Source organism: Lepidochelys kempii, chromosome 26 (genome assembly GCF_965140285.1).
Source record: "Lepidochelys kempii isolate rLepKem1 chromosome 26, rLepKem1.hap1, whole genome shotgun sequence".
NCBI classification, from domain to species: Eukaryota; Metazoa; Chordata; order Testudines; family Cheloniidae; genus Lepidochelys; species Lepidochelys kempii.
In genome coordinates, this window is record NC_136405.1 from 13557311 (window position 1) to 13578910 (window position 21600).

A 21600-nucleotide genomic window follows, 5' to 3' on the forward strand; every position below is an offset into this window, starting at 1 on the left:
GTCCCAGCTGCCTAAAATTGTTCTCTACGGAAGACTGCATGGAGAGAGTGTCGTGAACATCCAAGAAGATAGTCGTGTCCCAGCAGGCTCAAAACAGACATGGGAAGAAGCTGTTCATAACCTTGGCCTACCCAACACGGGCCAAACATCACACAGAGGGGACTGGCGCTGGAGGTGAATTTCCAGCTTGGGTAGACATGTGCACACTAGTGCAGATCAAGCTCTTACACTAAATATAGCAGCTCTGCCATGGTGGTGCAGGCAGCGAGACAGCCTAGCCCCCCGAGTGCAATCCTGTAGGAGATCCTAGGTATGTACGTGAGCAGCTAGCCCATCCCACTGCCCGCACTGCCACTAAGCTGCCATTTGTAGCATGTTAGCAAGATCAAACGCTCGCATGCACACGTCTACCCCCGCAGGAAATTCCACCTCGAGCTGCTGTGCCAATGACCCCTGTGTGTGTCACTGTGACAAGTGAAAGCAGCCAAGCCTCATACAGACAGGGGGAAAATACTGACAGTAGTCCAACTCTCAGATGTCGTCGACATTAAGGTAGGATCTGCTGCTGACAGTCAAGCCGAAGTAACTCCATCAACCAACAAAAGTGCAACATGGCTGCCGATGTTCAGGAACATACATACAAAGAGCAGGACCCTGCCCCACAGAGCTTCTAATCCAAGTACATGATGAGAGACAACAGGTGGATACACATAGACAGATAAGGGAGCACAAGGAAACAATAGTTAAAAGATGACCAGTGGTCTCAGCACACCAGCTGTCAAGTTTTTTTTAGGCTTCATGGCAGAGGAGAGCATGATGGAGGGATTTGATGGAAGTGGCTTTTCTGAATAGGCATAAGGAGCCCCTCATGCACGGGAGCACCATGAGAGAGCCTCCCAAGGTGCTTGTTGGAAAACGCCACAGATGAGCTATGAAAGCTGGCATCATTAGCAAAGCAGAGGCGTGATGAACACGTTGATACCAGACAGAAGACAGTGGCTGGTTAGGTATAAGGGAAGACAAGTAGTTTGTGTTTGACCGGAAGGAGAAGGGGCAGCCAGTGGTGGGACACAGAGAGGAGCGATGCAGTCAATGTGACAAGCCACAAAAGCGATCTTTACAGCAGTGTTTTGAAGAGGGGGAAAGATGGGAGATACCAAGGCCAGAGAGAGGAGGAGGTTGTAGTTGATGATGTGAGACAATGAGAGTTTTACCTGTGTGGGTGGATAAGGCAGGCCACTCACACAGCCTGAGGATGAAGATCTAGAGAAGCGGCCGAGTTGACGATGACATCCAAGTTACAGGTCTGAGAAGCAGCGAGAATGGTAGGGTTGTCCACAGGGAAACGCAGGGAATGGGGAGGACCCATCGGTTAAATCAGCAGCTCTGTTTTGGTCATGTTGAACTTAAGCTAATGACTGGACATCCACAAGGAGATGTCAGAGGAAGGCCAGAGTTTTCATGTGGACAGGAGGCAGATCTGGAGCGAAGAGGTATATTTGAGGGTCATCAGCATAGAGATGGTAGCTGAAGCTATGCTTGTGAATGAGATCACCCAGAGACAAGGTGTAGAGGGAGAAGAGGAGAGGACCAAGAACAGAGAATTGTGGAACCCCCATAAAAAGTTGGACAGGGGATGAGGAGAATCTTCCAAAGGACATGTTGAAAGACCAATTAGAGGGAGGAGAACCAGGAGAGGACCAAGTTCTGGAAATCAAGGGAGGACAAGGTTTCAAGAAGTTTGAGGAAAACTTTCTCCTGGGAACTATGATTAGCATATGCAAATAGGCAGATATAACTACAGAAGAAGCAGAAGCATCAATCCCTGTTTCTCATCATCAATGCTCTACGTCTCTCCTGTCCACTGCTTTCCATCCTCCTTTCCAGCCACAGCAAGGACCTGTCATGGTCTTCCCTGCCTGTCACCCACTACCTACCCCTGTTTTGATTCAGCCAACCCTCCTCACACTACCACCATGCTAGAGATGCAATGCCGATTAGTCCCATCCTGTCCTATTCAAGTTCACCCACTTTCAGGTAATGGAAATTAGTCCAAGAGAACAGAAGCAGTACAGCCTAGTGGAGAGAGAACTGGACAAACTCAGGAGACTTGGGTTCTAGTCCCAGTTCTGCAAGTGGCCTGCAGGGTGACCGTGGGCAAGTCACTGCACGGCTCTCTGCCTCAGTTTCCCCATCTGTAAAATGAGGCTAAAGATGACCTTCTTTGTAAAGCACCTGAAGATCTCTGGATGAAAAACGCTGTATGAGAGCATGCTATTAGTATTATTATGTAACCTAGGACAAAGACTGCAAGGAGTTTAAGTATAAAAACAAAAGCATTTTTTATTGCAAGAGCACAAGACACAAGCTTGTTTAGGGCATGCAGTATCTGCTACAACCTGTGCCAAACAGCAGCATCTACACAGTACAAGGCAGCAAAGGAATTCGTGGCATCTTCTCCTGAAAACAAAAACCCCACGGCAGTTTCCCTGGTGTTGCTTTATAGCACAGAATAGTAGGCGAATGTATTGACAGAATTGAATAGGCATCTATGGTTCTGAAGGGACAGCAGAATAAGCTGCCTCCATTCTCTCCTTAAACACACTTCAACCCCCACCCCCAAAAGCAGCACACAGGGGCCAGAGGATGGATACCTCCCAAAGAACCTGAAAATTAAAACAAGGAACATCAAAGAGCGTTTTAGGCTTGTAGCATGAAAAGGAATCCACGTCTGCCAGTAAGTCCTGGCTTACAAAACCAGGAAAGCAAACAAGACTAAAGAAAATTAACTGGCCACTCAAACCAATATCAGGGAGTTAATCTCTGAATTCAAGGCAGTGAGAACTAATTTGCTCTCAGCAAGTACAACTAATGGAAGCGCAACACGCAAATTAGCTACAGAGGAAGTGTGAGGATTGGTGAGTTAGCGCCGACGTCACTTAACAGTTGCCCAAGTCGTTTACCTTAGGATACATCTACACCACAAACTTTGGCCGACTCAAATTATGCTGGCATAAAGCTGCTGCAGTTAGTATACCACTTGTGCGCGTGTATACTTGACTCCTTGTGTCAGCGATGTGCATACTCACCAGGAGTGCTTGTGTCACTGCAGAGTGAGGTGCACCATGGGTAGGTATCGCACTTTGCAAACCACCACCTTCCAGCGCACTGTGTCTTGGGAGATTTTGGTAATTCACGGTGGGGCAGAAACAAGCCACACAGGGGTGGCCAGGAACAAAGGGTCAGCTTCCCAGCACGCAACTTTCGCCATCCCAGAATGTCACCCATATCCCACCATTTTCATGCCTTTTTTAAAACTCCCAGGAACCCACGTGGCGCTCCTCTCTGTTCGCCATCTCTGACAGAAGCATGGAGCCTGTACAGCTCTGCGTTATTGTCATGAGGGTTGCATGCACAGGGTACACGATCCTCTGGTTTTTGCAGAGAGGCAAGAAGAACTGAATCAGCAGCGAACATGATGCTTTCATGGACAACAGATAGCTGTGGGACATAACGAAAGCCAATTCAAGGTGGTTATTGACGTTCACTGAGCAGCTGTAGAAAGTGGAGTGCCGTTTCTGGGCTCAAAAAACAGGCACAGATTGGCGGGATCGCATCATAATGCAGGTTTTTTTTATAGAATGAGTAATGACTGCAGAACTTCTTGCTGCAAAAAGCCATATTCCTGGATCTGTGCGCCACTCTCACACCAGCCCTCCAGCACAGCGACACCAAACTGAGACCTGCACTGACAGTGGAGAAGCAAGTGGCAATAACACTGTGGAAACTTGCAATGCTGGATTTCTACAGGTCAGTGGGAAAATCATTCTGCAGTTGGAAAATCCACAGAGGGGCCGTTGTCATGCACGTATGCAGGGTCACGAACTGTCTCCTGCTATGCAGGACTGTGACTCTCAGCAACGTGCAGGGCATCGTGGATGGATTTGTGGCAACTGAGTTCCTGAACTGTCGTGCAGCAATAGCCAGCACACCTGGCCACAGGGTATATCAACAGAAAGGGCTATTTTTCTATGGTTATGCAAGCGTTGGCTGATTACTAAAACACTTCACTGACATCCATGTTGGCTGGTCAGGGAAGGTGCATAACTCTTGCATCTTTAAGAACACAGAACTATTCAGAAAGCTGCAAGCAGGGACTTTCTTTCATGACCAGCGGATTACCATTGGCGATGCTGAAATGCCCATAGTGATCCTGGAGGACCCAGCCTATCCTTGCTCATAAAGCCATACACTGGCCACCTTGGCAGCACCAAAGATAAGATTCAGCTGTCAGCTCAGCTGATGCAGAATGGGCTTTTGGTAAGTTGAAGGGACGCTGACGTTGTTTACTCACCTGATTGGATCTCTGTGAGAAAAAAATCCCAGGGGTTATAGCTGCCTGCTGTGTCCTGCATACTATCTGTGAGGCAAAGGGAGAAAGGTGGATGTGGAGCTGCTGTCTGCTGAATTTGAACAGCCAGACACCAGGGCTATTAGAAGAGCTCAACATGGAGCTATACATCTGAAGGCAGCCTTGAAAGAACCCTTTGCCAGTAAGCCACAATAATGCATTGTGATGGACTGTGCTCTACCTGGCCCTGAAGTTTTGGGGCCTGTTAGGTGTACATCCATGACTAGAACACTGTTGAGGCACCTATTAATTTTGCGGTGCTTTCTGTACATTTATGATTACTACACTGTGTTTGTCACTGATCCTATGAGTTGTGTCACACTGTACAAAGTAAGTGGGTGCTTTCAGTACTGCTAGGCATTCTGCAGCGCATGTTGGGAACTAACAAAAATGAATTATTATCCAAAAAATATAATTTTATTGAGTAACAAAACCAGTGCAAAAAAAAAAATCTGTGCAATTTAAAAGCACGTACATTAAAACCCTAATAAATTAACAGAACAGAACTTAACAAGGAGAAAGAACATTCCTGTCCATTTTGGCTACACATACAGCAACTGTGGCTCTCACAGGCCAGTGTATGTGAAGCTGCTGTTGTTGTCCTTACTGTCCATTGGTAAAGCAGTAGGGGTAGGGATGCGGTACCTGATGCCCGGTGGAATGTTTGGGGCGGGGGGGAATGTAGGGAAGTGCTAAAATGGAGTTCTTTAAGGGCTGCAGAGGGAGGCGAGCCCATTATTGTTGAACCTGTAGGTCCACAAATGTCTGCAGCATCTGTGTTTGCTGCCAGAGAAGCCCCATTATGCCCTGGTGCATCTCTCTCTCCTTTGACTGTTGGGACTCCTGGACCGCTCTCCTGTCCACTCTTTCCCTCTCCTTACAGCCTGCAACATTCACCCTCCAGGCCCTCTGCTCACAGTCTGATGCAGCACTGGCTTGCAGGATCTCACTGAACATATCATCCCGAGTCCTCTTCTTTCTCCTCATTTACTTCAAGCATTCTGCAGGTGTGGAGGGGGAACCCCTCAAGGCCATGGCAGCGTCTATAGATAAAGCATACAGAGGTACCATTGTTAGCATAGTCACAAAGGAAAGCAAAAGTTAAGGTTCAGAACTCCTTTCCCTTGCTCCCCTAAAGTTTTAAACATGACCAAGTTTTAAACATTGACACTTCTGCTTCGGAGTGCTTGTGCCCAGCGCCATTCACAGCACTAGCTGTGGTTACTATGGCCCACAAGGGGCGAGGGAAATTAGGAGGGAATTGCTCGGTTGCATGAAACTAGGAGTACAGGGCACTGGTGCTGAATACTGGCAGCATTTTCCACAGGCGGTGGTGATTTTAGCTGACATCTCACTCCTGAGGATAACAAAGGCACAGAAAACACAGCTGCTGCTGACGTCCCAGAGCTGCCTGAGCCCGTATGCCGCTAGCCTGTTTACTGCAATGGTGCCTGCTGAAGTTATCGCCGATCGGCATGGGAAAGTGTCCTACGGCAGAGGAAAAAAGGCTGCCATCCTAGAAATCTTTGGGAGAGGACCACAGATACCGCCATGGAAATTTCATCAAGATCTCTCAGGAAGATTCAACAACCACCCCTGTGTACATGAAACAAACTGCTATGCATGGCACCCTGCACCTAACTCCACAGGGGAATGAAGAGCCAATAACTACCTCTCTTGGTTGTTCGGCTACCTCTTCTGGCAAGAATAAATGAACAAAAAGGTGATAGCGGTGTCCTGCTAAGTTGGGAGCACTATCGGTACATCATTGTAACGTGAAATACATTTACACACTTACCCGAGGTTCCTTCCCCAGCATTGGGTCACCCATGCGCAAGTGCCAGGACTGACTGGACTGTGGGGGCGTCTCAAACAGGGCCTGGATTGTGGCATAGCTGGACCCTGCTGGTTGCATGTCTCCCATCCTCCTCCTCTTCTTTGCTGTTCATGGCAGGGGTCTGTGTCTCAGGCTCCTCAGCAGTACCTATAGTGCTCTGTGAGGTGATGGTAGGGTCTCCACCAAGTATGGCATGCAGCTCTTTGTAAAAGCAGCAGGTCTGTGGCTCATCACTAGATTGACTGTTGGCCTCTCTGGCCTGCCGGTTTGCCTGCCGCAGTTCCTTCACTTTCATGTGGCACAGCTGCTGATCCCTGTCATACCCCTTCTCCTGCATCCCCGTGCAATCTGCTCCGAGATCTACACATTTCTTCAGCTGGTCCATAGCTGTGCCCGCACAGCCTCTTCTCTCCACAGTCCAAGGAGATCCCATATCTATTCCAGGCCAGAGTGTGTCTGGAGCGCATAGCCAGCATGGGTGGCTGGGCAGTTGCTCTCAACAGTGGAGAGCTGCTAGGTGTGGTCATTGCACTGGACAATCAGGAAAAGGCATTCAATTAAGGTGCTAGGAAAGCCGGCCCTCTGGTCTCTCTGACCCCTGGCAGTGGAGTTCACAATTGTGACCAGAGCAGTGAGGGTCAAGAATTGTTGGACAGCTGCTAGAGGGCTGTTAGGTAACGCCGTGTCTACACTTGCACGGCATCAACCTCGGTTAATTGACCAGGGCTAAACATAGCTCAGGGAGGTGATGTTACAATGGGGCGCTCACCTCGGTAGGAACCAAATTTAAGTGTAGACACATGCACAACTAGGTCAGTGCAAGGTGGCTTACATCAACCTAACTTTGTAGCATAGACCAGCCTTTTGTCTGTCCATATTCCATATGATCATAGCAATTAGATACAACAATCATTAACAACTTTCCTTAATTACAACTTAATTTCTTCAAATGCAGGCTATGCACAAGAGTTTAATTAACTTTTAACTATGTGGAGAGTTTAAGAGTCTGTGTTATTCCATTGTTAAACTCATTCCAGACAAAGAAAAGACTGACATGTTAAATTTCTTAAAGAATCCAGTTTTTAATACAAGTGCAATTCTAATTAATGGATTTATTTGTAACGTCTCAGAAAATTGTTCTGTAGCTGAAGATAAGTGCTGTATTTTTTTAATATACAAAACAGAGGTTGAATCCCTGCTTTATATGCAAACTGAAATGCAGCCTTAGCTATGGAGTTGCAACTAGTGCCTCTCTACTAAATCAAACCCTCAGAAAGGGCTTTTTATTCAGAGATCACTAACCAACAAGCAGCAGTGGCCAACCAGGTACACATGGTCAATCAGCTACGTCAGTGGCATCTCACTGGGCCAGCAGTCATTGGGAAATTAGTAGCTATGCCAGTGGTGGCAGCAGAAACTGGTATCTGACTGTCCAGCTGCCACACCAATGACAGCTGGCTGAGACAGCAACAGATGCCAGATCAGTAGCTGCAAAAAAAAAAAAAAAGCCACCCAGTGAAGAGCTGCTGTAGGGAGATGGAGGTAACAAATCCAGAATCCTTTAAATCAGTGTTGGGTCACTTCAGCCACAGGGCCGGAGTGATAGTAGGGGACCCCACCCTCAAAGTTTTGCACTACAGAGCCCACCCTCTCCTCACTGCCTCACCATACCTTGAAAGCCCAGCTCTTCCCAGTGGGCTCCGTAGCGGGGACAATCGAATCTGGAGCCTGTTAGTTTCTTGTAGATGGTCTGCAGGATCCTCATGTGCACTTTCTCATTATTATCAAAGCCACCTGTATGGAAAACACCGATCATCCCTCTGTGACATTGAACATCCCTCTTTTCTAATGCACCAACGTGGAGACATGGCAAAAAAACAAAACCCCAAACCCTGCAGGTTAAATGGATTCACAGAAGAACTAGACATTTATGTGGATACCAGGAACATCCAGTTAGGAAAAAAAATCCAGGAGCTCTGAGAAGGATGGAAACCTCCAAGTTTCAGAGCACAAGCCAATCCTCATACTGCACAGCATTAGAAAGATTCTTTCCCGGTAGGTACGTTAACAGCCTGGTGCAGGGGTTCTTTGCACCTTCCTATGACACAGCTGATGCTGGACACTGAAAAATGACAGGTTTCAGAGTAACAGCCATGTTAGTCTGTATTCGCAAAAAGAAAAGGAGTACTTGTGGCACCTTAGAGACTAACCAATTTATTTGAGCAAAGCATGTATAAAAAGATCTTCTACACTTTCCACAGTATGCATCCGATGAAGTGAGCTGTAGCTCACGAAAGCTTATGCTCAAATAAATTGGTTAGTCTCTAAGGTGCCACAAGTACTCCTTTTCTTTTTGCGGACACTGAAAAAGAGATACAGCCAAGTTCTGCGATACAACCGCATTTGCTCCAACCCCTCAGACAGAGACAAACACCTACAAGATCTCTATCAAGCATTCTTACAACTACAATACCCACCTGTGGAAGTCAAGAAACAGATTGATAGAGCCAGAAGAGTTCCCAGAAGCCACCTACTACAGGACAGGCCCAACAAAGAAAATAACAGAACGCCACTAGCCGTCACCTTCAGCCCCCAACTAAAACCCCTCCAACGCATTATTAAGGATCTACAACCTATCCTGAAGGATGACCCAACACTCTCACAAATCTTGGGAGACAGGCCAGTCCTTGCTTACAGACAGCCCCCCAACCTGAAGCGAATACTCACCAGCAACCACATACCACACAACAGAACCACTAACCCAGGAACCTATCCTTGCAACAAAGCCCGTTGCCAACTGTGCCCACATATCTATTCAGGGGACACCATCATAGGGCCTAATCACATCAGCCACACTATCAGAGGCTCGTTCACCTGCACATCCACCAATGTGATATATGCCATCATGTGCCAGCAATGCCCCTCTGCCATGTACATTGGTCAAACTGGACAGTCTCTACGTAAAAGAATAAATGAACACAAATCAGATGTCAAGAATTATAACATTCATAAACCAGTCGGAGAACACTTCAATCTCTTTGGTCACGCGATTACAGACATGAAAGTTGCGATATTACAACAGAAAAACTTCAAAACCAGACTCCAGCAAGAGACTGTTGAATTGGAATTCATTTGTAAATTGCATACAATTAACTTAGGCTTGAATAGAGACTGGGAGAGGCTAAGTCATTATGCAAGGTAACCTATTTCCCCTTGTTTTTTCCTACCTCCCCCCCCCCCGCCCCCAGACGTTCTTGTTAAACCCTGGATTTGTGCTGGAAATGGCCCACCTTGATTATCATACACATTGTAAGGAGAGTGATCACTTTAGATAAGCTATTATCAGCAGGAGAGTGGGGTGGGAGGAGAGAAAACCTTTTGTAGTGGTAAACACCCATTTTTTCATGGTTTGTATGTATAAGAACATCTTCTGTATTTTCCACAGTATGCATCCAATGAAGTGAGCTGTAGCTCACGAAAGCTTATGCTCAAATAAATTGGTTAGTCTCTAAGGTGCCACAAGTACTCCTTTTCATACTGCACAATGGAACTCCCCAGTAAGGGTAAAGAGCCTCTGTGCAGGAAACAGAACTTTCTCAGAGGCCAGCCCCAGAACTCTGCAAGAAACTAGGGACTACCCCAATCCTCCCCACCTTCCACTCCCAGGACGAGGTGCATTTCTTTGGCTTTGTCCTCTAACATGAATACAGAGCAATGTGTATACTTAAACAAAAAACCCAACCAAAACAAGCCACTTCACTATACACACTTCTTCCCCCCAGGAGAGGATGAGAGAACAAATACCACTTGACAGATCAGTCAAGTTGCTTAATGCACTGCTGGAACTTGCTCGGATATTACAGTGAGGAGCACAGTACAAGAACCTGAAGAGAAGAGAAGAGAAGAGAAGAGAAGAGAAGAGAAGAGAAGAGAAGAGAAGAGAAGAGAAGAGAAGAGAAGAGAAGAGAAGAGAAGAGAAGAGAAGAGAAGAGAAGAGAAGAGAAGAGAAGAGAAGAGAAGAGAAGAGAAGAGAAGACTGGTTTGACCCAGTGAGACAATGCTTATGTTTCTGTGACAACAGTTCATTTAACTTGATCAAAGTTTGGATCGTTTATTTCCCTCTATCTATGGTACTTATCTGGCCCTCACAGCCGTAGTATCTGAAATTGTTATACTCTTTAATAGATCCATCCTCACAACAGCCCTGTGAGGTAGGGCAGTACTATTATCCCTGTTGTACAATGGGGAACTGAGCACAGAGAGACAAAGTGACTCACCTGAGGTCACACAAGAAGTCTGTGGCAGAGCAGGGAAGTCCCAGGCTAGCATTCTAACCACTAGACCATCCTTCCTCTTAGCACATACCAGTTGGACATATAAAGATCACAACAACTGACTTCCCTGATTCTTTTTTGAAGAGATTTCTAAACCTGCTAAGCCCCTTCAGAGACCACCCCAAATCTTCATTCAAACAATGATCTTGGAGACCCTTGTGGGGATTTGGTACCTGATAAACCTGACATGTCCCAGCAGGAAGCAGGTGTTTCCAGGGGTCATATTCAAACACTATTCAATAAAGAGACCCCAATACAAACGCTGCCTCTTTTTGCAGAAAGAATTTGTGACCCAGTGACTCAGAATGTCTGGTCTGATGGAGAGGGAGGATGCTAGTGAGATGTGCAGGGAACAGGGAGAGAGGGCACAAGATGACTCCTGAAAGTCTTCAGTCCAAGGTACGCAGGCAGGAGTGGGGGGAAGGCACTGCGCTCCAGGACACCAGCTGAGGGGAGGGGTGGGTCACACTTCAATGATTGTTAGCTAATCAAAAACAATCCCTTGAGGGAGGCTGATTACACTGGCTGGGCAGAGCTCATCCTCCTCTTTAGAAGGGAATACTCACACTGGGCTATCGCCAGGGCCAGATCCCGCTCGCCTTGCAGCTGCTGATGGAGCCGCGGGGGGCCGAAGAAGAAGTGAGCCACGGCAGACAGCCCTCGCCTTTGCACTGTCGGCTGGATCTTTTTCTGCGAAAAGGATGATACATGAAGAGAGGTGGTGGGGTAGGGGTTGCCGTCTCCCTTGGCACCATCTGGGAGAGAACAGGATAGAAAATCCTGTTTCGCAAGGGAATTTGTTAATTAATTGGATAGTGACACCAAGAGTTGAGGTTGCCTAACACCTTCCATTACAAGACCCTGTTTTCAGTTGCCTATGATTTTGCCAAACTTTACCCTCTCGCGATTAAATTTCCCATGCTGGGTCTTGACTTCAGACTGAACAGGTTTGGAAAGTTGCAGCAAAACCCATTTCAGCTGCTTCTGAGAATGAAGTTAGAAGAAAAATAGGTTGATCAGTCAACATTAAAAAAATTCTCACAACTGCTCCTTTAAGGAGCTCCGGCATCTCGGCACTTCGCAAGAAGGCCTTGAAATCTGGCAGCGTGGAAGACCTCGGGTCTTTGGTTATCTCCATGAAAATTCACCACGATTTAGCTGCATTACACGCCTTTCTAAATCACCATTTGCAGCCGCTCAGAAGAGGTTTGCAAGACTGTGGCAGCTACGTTCTCTGAACATTCTCTTGCATGCTCTAGCCCAGAAGTGAAGGGGCTGGGCACCAATCTTCCTGGAATTGCTCCTCCCAGACTACAGGCACGGGGGCACCAACCACCAGGAGTGAGTGCAAGAAGACTCCTTCCTGTGGTACCAGGCTCTCCCTCTTAGCACCCGAACGACACAGAGGAGGGAGAAATCTGACTCAAACGCAGGGTGATCAGGGGCAGAAATAGTAGCGGGCATATGCTGGGAAGGATAGGACCAGAGAAGGACAAGCAGGAAGCGGATAGAGTGGTGACTGGGATTGGGCAGAAGACAGGGTAATAGGAAACAGGGGAAAATGGGGGAGGCTGCCTCTGGTCAGGAAACCCTGAGTTCTAACCTCAGCCCAGCCCACCCTCACTGTGTGGCCTTGCACAAGCCACTTCACCTCCCTGTGCCTCAGTAAAATACCGCAGGGAAGCGTCCCAAGGAATAATGAGTTCCTGTCTGCACAGTGCTACAAACACGCATAACGCTACATTGTTCAATCCCGGTGGTTCGTACATACCCTGCACTCTGACAGGTCAGCTGTCTGGAAATACTGCAGTGCTTCATTGAAGGCGATCAGGGGCACGGGACCTGCAGACGTCCCCACGATCCCTGCAAATACGAAAGAAAACAGCCCTGCCTGGGATTCATGACAAGTCTCGTTACATGCGCTGGTCACCCCACTCAACTTGCCCATGCCACTTTGGACAAGAGACGGACATGGTCACAATTTCAGATTCTCTTTGCCAGGGCCCCTCCCCTGTTGGTTCATAAGAAGAGCGAATGGGGAGAGTCGGAGCATGCTCCGGAGATCTGTGATATCCGTGGGACTTTGATCAGCGGTCACAGCCCTGAGTTTGGAAGATCATTGAGACAATGCTATTGGGGAACATTAAGCAGAACGTGATCACATTTCGGAGGGGTGTGTTTCAAATTTTGGGCATGTCACTAATACAGCCTCTCTCCTCTTGAGGAAAATTTCAGCTACATGGAGGCACCCGTGCAGAGTCTGCATCAGCCACACAGATTTGGTTCAAGGTCTATGAGCCCAATTCTCTACTATGCCCAGCTTCCACTTCAATTATAAAATTATGTACCCTGGCTCTTTGCCCAGCCCTGGCAATGGCCCCTAAGGGACCATCTACCAGCTGAGCATAGGCAGAACACAGCACACTCCAGCCATGCCTGCTGTCCACCTCTGTGCCAGGACTGCAAGGAGAGTGGCATAGATCTCATGGCAAAAATAGTATGTGATCAGGTAATTGAAGTCTATGCCATCGGGCACACGCACAAGGTGGCAGAGGTAAGGTTGCATGGGCAATCTCAATTCTAGCATTCCTAACTTTTGAGGCCTTTACTTTGCAACCTTAACATCCTTTGAATGTAGATGTTTATATGCAGTATTTATAGTGAGAAACAAAATCTTTTAGATGACTCTGAAGTCCAAACCATCCAGTTTTGCACACTCCACACCTACATAACCACACAATGTGACTACTGTGACCCCTGCCCTCCCAGGAGTGGGTTGCATCCCTTGCTCTGTCTGGTCTTAAATTAGACACAAAGCTCTTCAAGGCAGGGATTCTCTCTCCTACTGTATGTGTTTGTACAGCACCTTGCACAACGCAGGGCCAAGAGAAGTGGGGCCCCACAACACCACACACTCTCCAGAGACTCTCATAGAATCATAGAATATCAGGGTTGGAAGGGACCCCAGAAGGTCATCTAGTCCAACCCCCTGCTCAAAGCAGGACCAATTCCCAGTTAAATCATCCCAGCCAGGGCTTTGTCAAGCCTGACCTTAAAAACCTCTAAGGAAGGAGATTCCACCACCTCCCTAGGTAACGCATTCCAGTGTTTCACCACCCTCTTAGTGAAAAAGTTTTTCCTAATATCCAATCTAAACCTCCCCCACTGCAACTTGAGACCATTACTCCTCGTTCTGTCATCTGCTACCATTGAGAACAGTTTAGAGCCATCCTCTTTGGAACCCCCTTTCAGGTAGTTGAAAGCAGCTATCAAATCCCCCCTCATTCTTCTCTTCTGCAGGCTAAACAATCCCAGCTCCCTCAGCCTCTCCTCATAACTCATGTGTTCCAGTCCCCTAATCATTTTTGTTGCCCTTCGCTGGACTCTCTCCAATTTATCCACATCCTTCTTGAAGTGTGGGGCCCAAAACTGGACACAGTACTCCAGATGAGGCCTCACCAATGTCGAATAGAGGGGAACGATCACGTCCCTCGATCTGCTCGCTATGCCCCTACTTATACATCCCAAAATGCCATTGGCCTTCTTGGCAACAAGGGCACACTGCTGACTCATATCCAGCTTCTCGTCCACTATCACCCCTAGGTCCTCTCATCCTCTTTCATCTCCCACAAACCCTCCGCAACACGGACACACACTCCTGCCTTTCCCCTTCAGTCAAGTAACTATCCAAACACACACAGGTGCCTCCCGAATCCAGACATACACACAGACCCCTACCACCTCAATCCATACCCATGGAACTTGGTACACAGACTGCCACAGCACACATGCGGGCACCCCTCCTGCCAGAGAAGCAAGAGAGGCTCCAAAGGAACCAGTGGAGTTGCACTAGCATAAAACTTGAATAAAGCAAGAGGAGAATCGGGTCCTTCATCTTCCCACCACACTGGGATCTTCAGAGCAAGTACAATATGTATGGCGTCTTCACCAGGCCAGACCTGGCAGGAAGCTGGATGGACAGACCTCACTGACTAGCTGCTTCTTTGACACAGCCCCAGAGGCAGGCCTGCTAGTAGGGCTTGAGAGCAAGATTTGTGTCAGCATCAGCCAGTGAGACACTCCATTGCCTGTGCCAGTCTCAATCCTCTAGTCTCTCCGTGGTGCTTCATGTGCCTTTGAAGATGTCAATTCCCCAGCTCTGCACCCTTACCGTACAGCTAACGCTGGCATCAGGACCCCAGACCAGCCACTATCTCTCCCTCTGCACTAAGATACCAAACCGTGTCCTGGTGACTGATTTAGAATAAGGCACCGGTTGGGGTACCATTAAAATAAACTGAAGAAAAAAAACAACCTCCAGGCCTTGAAACCAGAGCATCTAAAAATCTGTAACAGGAAAAACTTTGGACTTTGAGTAAAGTAAAAATCCCCTGACGAACTTGTGTTTGCACAAGATAAGAAATGTTAACATATGAAAGAATCCTATTGTGCTCTCGAAGACCCCCCTCCTAAAAGATTAAGGGGGAGGGCTAGCTCAGTGGTTTGAGCATTGGCCTGCTAAACCCAGGGTTGTGAATTCAATCCTTGAGGGGGCCATTTAGGGATCTGGGGCAAAAATCGGGCATTGGTCCTGCTTTGAGCAGGGGGTTGGACTAGATGACCTCCTGAGGTCCCTTCCAACCCGGATATTCTATGATTATGGGAAAGATAATATATACACACTGATCTATGACTTCAAAATGAAGGATTGCTAATGGTAAGATTTGAAAGCTTCGTTAGTTATATTTTTAATAAACTGTAATTATAGATAGCGAATAAATATATAGATAGGATAACACACTGGCCAAGGGCTTTGCCTGCCATAAAATTTTTTTTTGTCAATTTCCTTTTTATATAATTTGCTGATTTGTTTGAAATGATGTTGTTGGCAAGATAAGTAATAGGTTGTGTTGGAAGATGTAAGTAAGAGATACAAACATGTAATGATAAACAAAACCTCCCTTTTCTGGGAAACTTATACAGGGGACCCAGGGCAACCCGACCCAGAAACTGCAAACTTAGCAGGAAAAACTTAAACATTAGGTGATTAAAGCTTGCGCATGCTGAATGTACGGGTTATGTAAAAATCAATGGGTAATGTGTTGCATGCTGATTGGAGGAAAATTGGGTAATTGAGCATGTAAAAATGTATAAGAATACATGTGAAAATGGGCCAAAATCTGAAGAAACGCCAGACCAGAAACTGAGGAACGAGACAGGACCAGACCAGGAGACCAGGCAAGATGATGACCATCATGGAGGAAAGGAGGACTTCTCAGTGCCACAGAATGCGGTAACTGGGGCCCATTTACCTATATTCTGTCTTGTCTGTTATTACTTATCTGGCATAAATGTATGTCCAGACACTAAGTGACAACAATTCTATCTGAAATTGTATTAACAAAGGCAAAACTGATCAAGCCTAAATTGGGTAGATGTGTGACTCAGTTTCCCATTCTACATTCCTGACAGTTCCCAAAGTGCCTCGTCATTGACAAACCATCTGTCTCTCTCTTCAGTGCCCCTACGAGATTTAATTGGTACCAACTGTCCAGGATACCAGGTAAGCTCCATTGCAGTTATCTGTACCTGACTGGAGATTTTCCACGGCCTCCCATTCTTCCTGGGCTCGCAGCACCTCTGCACTAGGATCTGGCAAAAGAGAGTCATGAAGGGTGTTAGCTACAGCTGGAACTCTCAGGCCAGCTGTTTGCTTTGCTTCGCCATCAGCCAGCAGACAAAAAGTGCAATGGTTCCTGTGACCTTACGCTCGCCTGCCTTTGGGGTCTCATTTAATTTTCCGTTTTATCACAGACCAAGTTGGGGTCCTCTGATATAAAGCTGAACAACAGCAGATTCCTTGACAGCTCCTGCCTTGATTACCTGCTCCTGCCCAGAGGCCTGCAGCAAACTCACCCAGTCCCACAGAGAGGAGAGAATATCAGCAAGTGTAGGGGGAGATTGTGATTAGCTCTTTCGGGGGTGCTGCGGGTAAGTCCCTCTCTCCACTGCACACCTGCAAAATGGCCAGGTACAATAGTCCAAGCCACCCCAAAGGAGGCATGGAAGGAAGGGTCATGGCCCTACCAGGCAGTTCTTCTGGCCAGCCTCCACTGCATCATCCTAAGGGGAATGCAGTTCTGACCCTGTCCCAACATGGGCCAGTGCCTAACAGACACGATCAGGCCCAAGGATAGTACAGGAAATCAGAGGGGAATTCCGCAGAGCCTTTCCATGTCTCAATCAGCAGCCTGCCTTCCCCCACCCCACCCTGGACACTGCAGAAGGGAAGTTCAGAGTACGACATCTCTTCCATGAACAGGAAGAGGCCTGAACTGCGGGGGAAGAAAAATGAGAACACAACCCCATTCACTTGATTGAGATTCCAGAGTTAAAAACGCCACCGGCACAGCACCCCAGCAGAACGGTTTGGAGTCATGGCTCTGAGACACGTGCTTAGTTAATAGACAGAAAAACTGAATGTTGCTTTGGCGATACAGGGCAACAGCGGACCCACATGTTGGAGACAGAATCTCAGAGCAGACAGACAGGACAGAACGCCTGACCAAAGCCTTGGAGGAATGCCGTGAATTTTCCTGGACGGTCTAGAGGCAATGAGGAGAAATACTTGGCCAAGAGTATCAGGATCTCGACAATCTGAATGGGACGATTATAGTGAGATTCTGGCCAAGCCCACCAGCAGAACAGACAGGATTTGCTCAGCAGACAGAAAGAGCAGTGCTGTGCTAGTTGGAGCACGTCAGTCCCCTCCAGAATTGGAAAGCAACAGGCTATTAAATAGAAACATTCAAATACAGCTTACCAGCTTCTGTGCGCCCACTGGCTCCCTCTGCCAGAGCCTGCAGGAGCCCATTCTGCTTCAGCACCGAGATCTACGCAGAGAGCGAACAGTCAGGAGGAGCAATGCACTTTACACCTCCTGTTGTTTTTAAAGGATTTTTTTCTAGCCCGATGTGCTGAGTGCCCCCAAACAGCAGCAGAGAAGAGGAGCCTTCAGCACATAAGGGATCTTAAAGACCTATTTCCCTCCCCACACCTGCGGTCTCCCTGAAGCCATAATGACCCGTTCTCACTTTGGGAAATATCCCAGCATGCACTATTGTTGTTACGCCACAACACCACACAAGACATCCAAAGCCTGGAGACACACTGTGTGCAGAGTGGTGTCCAGGGAAATGAGGGAACCTTTTGAAGGTTCTCTGTGGCTAACACATTGTGATACCTTCCTGGATTGTTCCCCCAATAAAGAGCCCACAGCCACCACCCTGCTCACCCATCACAGGTCTCCCCAGCATTCCCATGCTGGAGCTGCTTGAGTTCACCCTTTCCCCTGCCATGAGACAAGCTGCACAAGGAATGGCGTAGCCAGTCAGGGAGGAATAGTCTGCCCCTCATCATAAGAAGGGTTTGTAGAGGAATGGTGTCACTGCTGAAGGAAATGGGTTAGCCCACCTGAGACAAGCTGGTAAAGGAACAGGGAAGCAGCTTGGAGAGTTTGGATCTACCCCCCTCTTCTCCCATGAAAAGAGCTGTTTGAAGAACTGGGGAGGCCCTTGTTTAGGCCTCCAGAAAAGCCGATATAGAAGGGCAGGCAGGCCTAAGCTAGCCTGCTTTCTGGTATCACATTCAAGCACGTACGCAAGAGGCTTGTGCTTTCTGACAACTGCAAGTCCCAGGCCCAACACCGGCACCGTATGCACCAGCATCATGTCACAATGAGCAATAGTAGGATAGCGCTGCTGGGGTTTTACCTGCAGCTATAATACATTGCAACCATGCCTTTTTCTAGAACTTTCAGTGTATGCAGAGTACAGTCCATACCACTTTGTAAATGCACACATGGGTACAGCTGTACCCTGAAAACCCCGATGGAATGCACACACACAAAGGGACTTTATATTCCCAACTCTTTATGCAATTACAATTAATGCCTAATGTTGCCCATCATGCAGGTCTCTGCACATAATAGAGCGAGACGTGTCTAATGCTAGAGTTTAGTCTCAGGCTGCCGAAAATTATGAAATTATCTGAGATACGCACAGGTACGGATTTGACAGCTGGAGGAAGGAAGATACCTTGCTCTTCAGACTGGCGGGTATCTGCAGTGCATCTGTTCATGCCCTAATGAAACAATGAAATCAAAGTCAGCAGGGAACAACCAACCAGTCACTTCCTAAAGTGGCCCAAGTTCCTGTAATGCATGTATAATACTGACGCAGTGCAAGCATGGAGTTTGGTGTTCTGGCAGATACAATCAAACGGGAAGGAAATAAAAAAAATTGTTAACATGAAAATTTCACCTAATTTTCAAAGTTTCAATTGTTTTAACTGCTGTTTTTTCTATTTGTGTGTTTAGTGAAAGAATAAAAGCTACAGACTCTTTAAGGAAAAGTTCAAACCACAAATAACTTTCTAATGTTACAATAAACAAAAGTCTGTTTAAACTTGTGTTTCCCAAAGCGTGGGGTGTGCATAAAGTGCAAAGGACTAGCCAGGGTCTGCTAACAGACCTCTCATTTGTTCTTCAGTCTCAGCTTTCATTTTTTTAAAATACTGTTATAGTTGCCAAAAAAAAAAAAAAAAAACCTTCATAACCTAAGTGTAAATAATGTCGTAATACATGCCTGAGCTTGCAGAGAGTGTAAATAGCTCTGAGGTGTGAATTGTCCCACTCATTCATAAAATTACTTCCAGAATTTTACTGGGCGTCACTGAGTTCCAAAGCAATGGATATGCTCTTACCCTTTGCAATGCCCTGCCACTGTGAGACAGGGTTCTCTTTTGTAGCAGTCTTCAAGACCAAATACTTTGCCCAAGTCAGCAGTGAATGGGAGCTACATGTCACCCTCTCAAAAATAAAACCTAGGTTTGAAAAGCTGTGTGCTGAAGAACATGGTCACGCATCTTGGCAACTAGCTTCAGGGCTGCCTCAAGATGTTTTGTTAGAGAAAACATGAATGTTGTCACTTAGCAAATACTATTAAAAAATCACTTAGGTAAGAGCTAGTCTATGCTGCAAAGGGTTCAGTGGAGCTGCAGCTTATACCGAAAAAAGGATGTCTCGCTTTTTCTCACTTTAAAAGGTTTGGGAAACTGTGACTTAAACCAGCTTCCTGGGCCCATGATCTATATTACAATTCACAAAACTGCCCCCAACACAGGGGGAATTCCAGGAAGGACCATACAAAACATTGGGGGCACACTGGGGGCTGGAGGAAGCATGGCAGTGGCAGACCTGCATCCAGCCAGTTCTGCCCTGGGCCACTGGAGCCATTGATACAGGGGCGCTAATTAGTGGCTTTCAGTGGCTACAAACCCTCAGTTTAATGTAGTTTTTGTATATAATTCACTGGGGAGGGATTAGAAAGGAGCAAGATAAAAAATTCTATTATGTGCACATGTAACAACTTCTTCCTCCCCCCTTAAACTTCAGCATTGCAACACAGAGCTTTACTTCTTGAGCTAAGCACTAACTACTTTGGCTGGTAGCCGGACAAAGTTCCTACCCTATGTGAACCAGATGTTAGAGGAGGATCCAGGATAACACACTCAAGTAATGGACTACCTATTCACAAGTCACCTAATTTTACAGACAACACAGTCAAGGACAAAAATATGGCAGGTGTTCTTTCTTTCTGAGGCAGTGCCTCTGACTGAATGGGATTTGGAGCTGCCATATTAACAGAGCTAGGTTTTATTTCAAGTTTCTGCAGACTCTTGGTCCCGTATGAGGCCACGCTGAATAATAAGGGAGGTGAAAGGTATAAAATTGTTAGCATCAGTCTGTGGAAGAAGTGAGTCTAGAGCGCATGGTATCTGGTTCCGAGTGCAATACACACGACCTAGGTCAGAATATTTTTGATGGAGGAAAAGCAGCAGGTGGAAATCCCATCCAGAACTTGAGCTATGTATCAAACACAGATTCTGGGGTAGTGCATATGCAACAACAGAGTCATCGTGCAAAAGCAAGCTCAAAACACAAATGGGAAATAGTAATTTTCAGTTAAAAGAATGCATTTCTACTGGAACAACAAAGGTACCTCCTCGACCCCAGTACTATCCCCAGGACAAATTTCAAAGTCCGGCTGCAAACCAGGGAGAGCGAGAGCCCTTCAGATAAAGGCTGCAAGAATTTGTTTTACAATGGGAAGCATTAGGCAACCTAATTACAAGGGTTGCTGCCAGTACTCCTTTTATAAGGCAAATAAAGCATCAGTCCCTGCAGCCAGGATAAAGCATGTCTACACTTCAGCTGGCAGGTGCGACTCCCAGCTCAGGCAGAGGTACACACACTAACTGTGCTTGAGCTGGCATGCTAAAAGTAAAGGCGTGCCAGGCTAGTCATCCACCATCCATCCACAACTAGACCTCTGCCAGGATTGCGTTCAGGCAATCAGCCTGAAACATCGCAGCCCCGCCGCTGTTTTTAGCATGCTAGCTTGAGCACAGCTAGCGTGTGTAGGTCTACCTGAGCTGAGAATCACACCTCCCGGTTCCTGGTCAGACATCCTTACTTCAGAGCGGTGTGTAAGTGAGGCGCATGGCCAAGCTCACCCTCATCCCTGGCCCTGCCTAGCCGTCTGAGGGGTTCCAACCAGGGAGAAAAGGAATTTCCAGCCCAGGGCCCATCCCTGCAAGTGGCTGGAGCCAGCTACTTCCAGGGAAGGTGGACGACACCCATTCCCCGGTCAGCTCCTGCCCTGGGCCCTTCCCACCCTTCATCCCTCAAGTCCCAGCACTGTTCTCCCCTTCCCCGCATCCCATTCCCCCCAGCCATATGCTGGGCTGCCCCATGGCCCCCCCGGCAACCTGGCCTCTTCTCCCCACATGCTCCCCTGACCTTAGAACTCCTCCCCAGCCCCCTGGCCCCCCTTTCCCCCAACCCCGCCCCCCCATGCAGGCTTCTGCTTCCCCTGACCCCTTCCCCCCCTTTCCCCCACCCCCCCCATGCAGGCTTCTGCTTCCCCTGACCCCTTTACAACCCCCTGACCCCCCCT

At 47.4% G+C, this 21600-nt stretch overlaps 1 protein-coding gene across 5 annotated transcripts in view; it reads right to left on the reverse strand.

The window, feature by feature from the left end:
* ELMOD3 (ELMO domain containing 3) overlaps positions 1–21600 on the reverse strand; it is a 31976-nt gene that overhangs the window by 9810 nt on the left and 566 nt on the right. For 2 of the 5 annotated variants that reach the window (XM_073325438.2, XM_073325446.2), the window contains exons 1-7: positions 21072–21344; positions 18644–18724; positions 17406–17475; positions 16172–16234; positions 12354–12469; positions 11149–11272; positions 7920–8042 (exon numbers count right to left, since the gene is read on the reverse strand). In XM_073325438.2, the coding sequence (XP_073181539.1) occupies positions 7920–8042; positions 11149–11272; positions 12354–12469; positions 16172–16234; positions 17406–17475; positions 18644–18721 (574 nt within the window). In that variant the 5' untranslated portion in view covers positions 18722–18724; positions 21072–21344. Of the gene's footprint in view, positions 1–7919; positions 8043–11148; positions 11273–12353; positions 12470–16171; positions 16235–17405; positions 17476–18643; positions 18725–21071; positions 21345–21600 lie in introns of those variants that run through there. The other 3 variants (XM_073325443.2, XM_073325439.2, XM_073325445.2) reach the window with 3 other exon arrangements.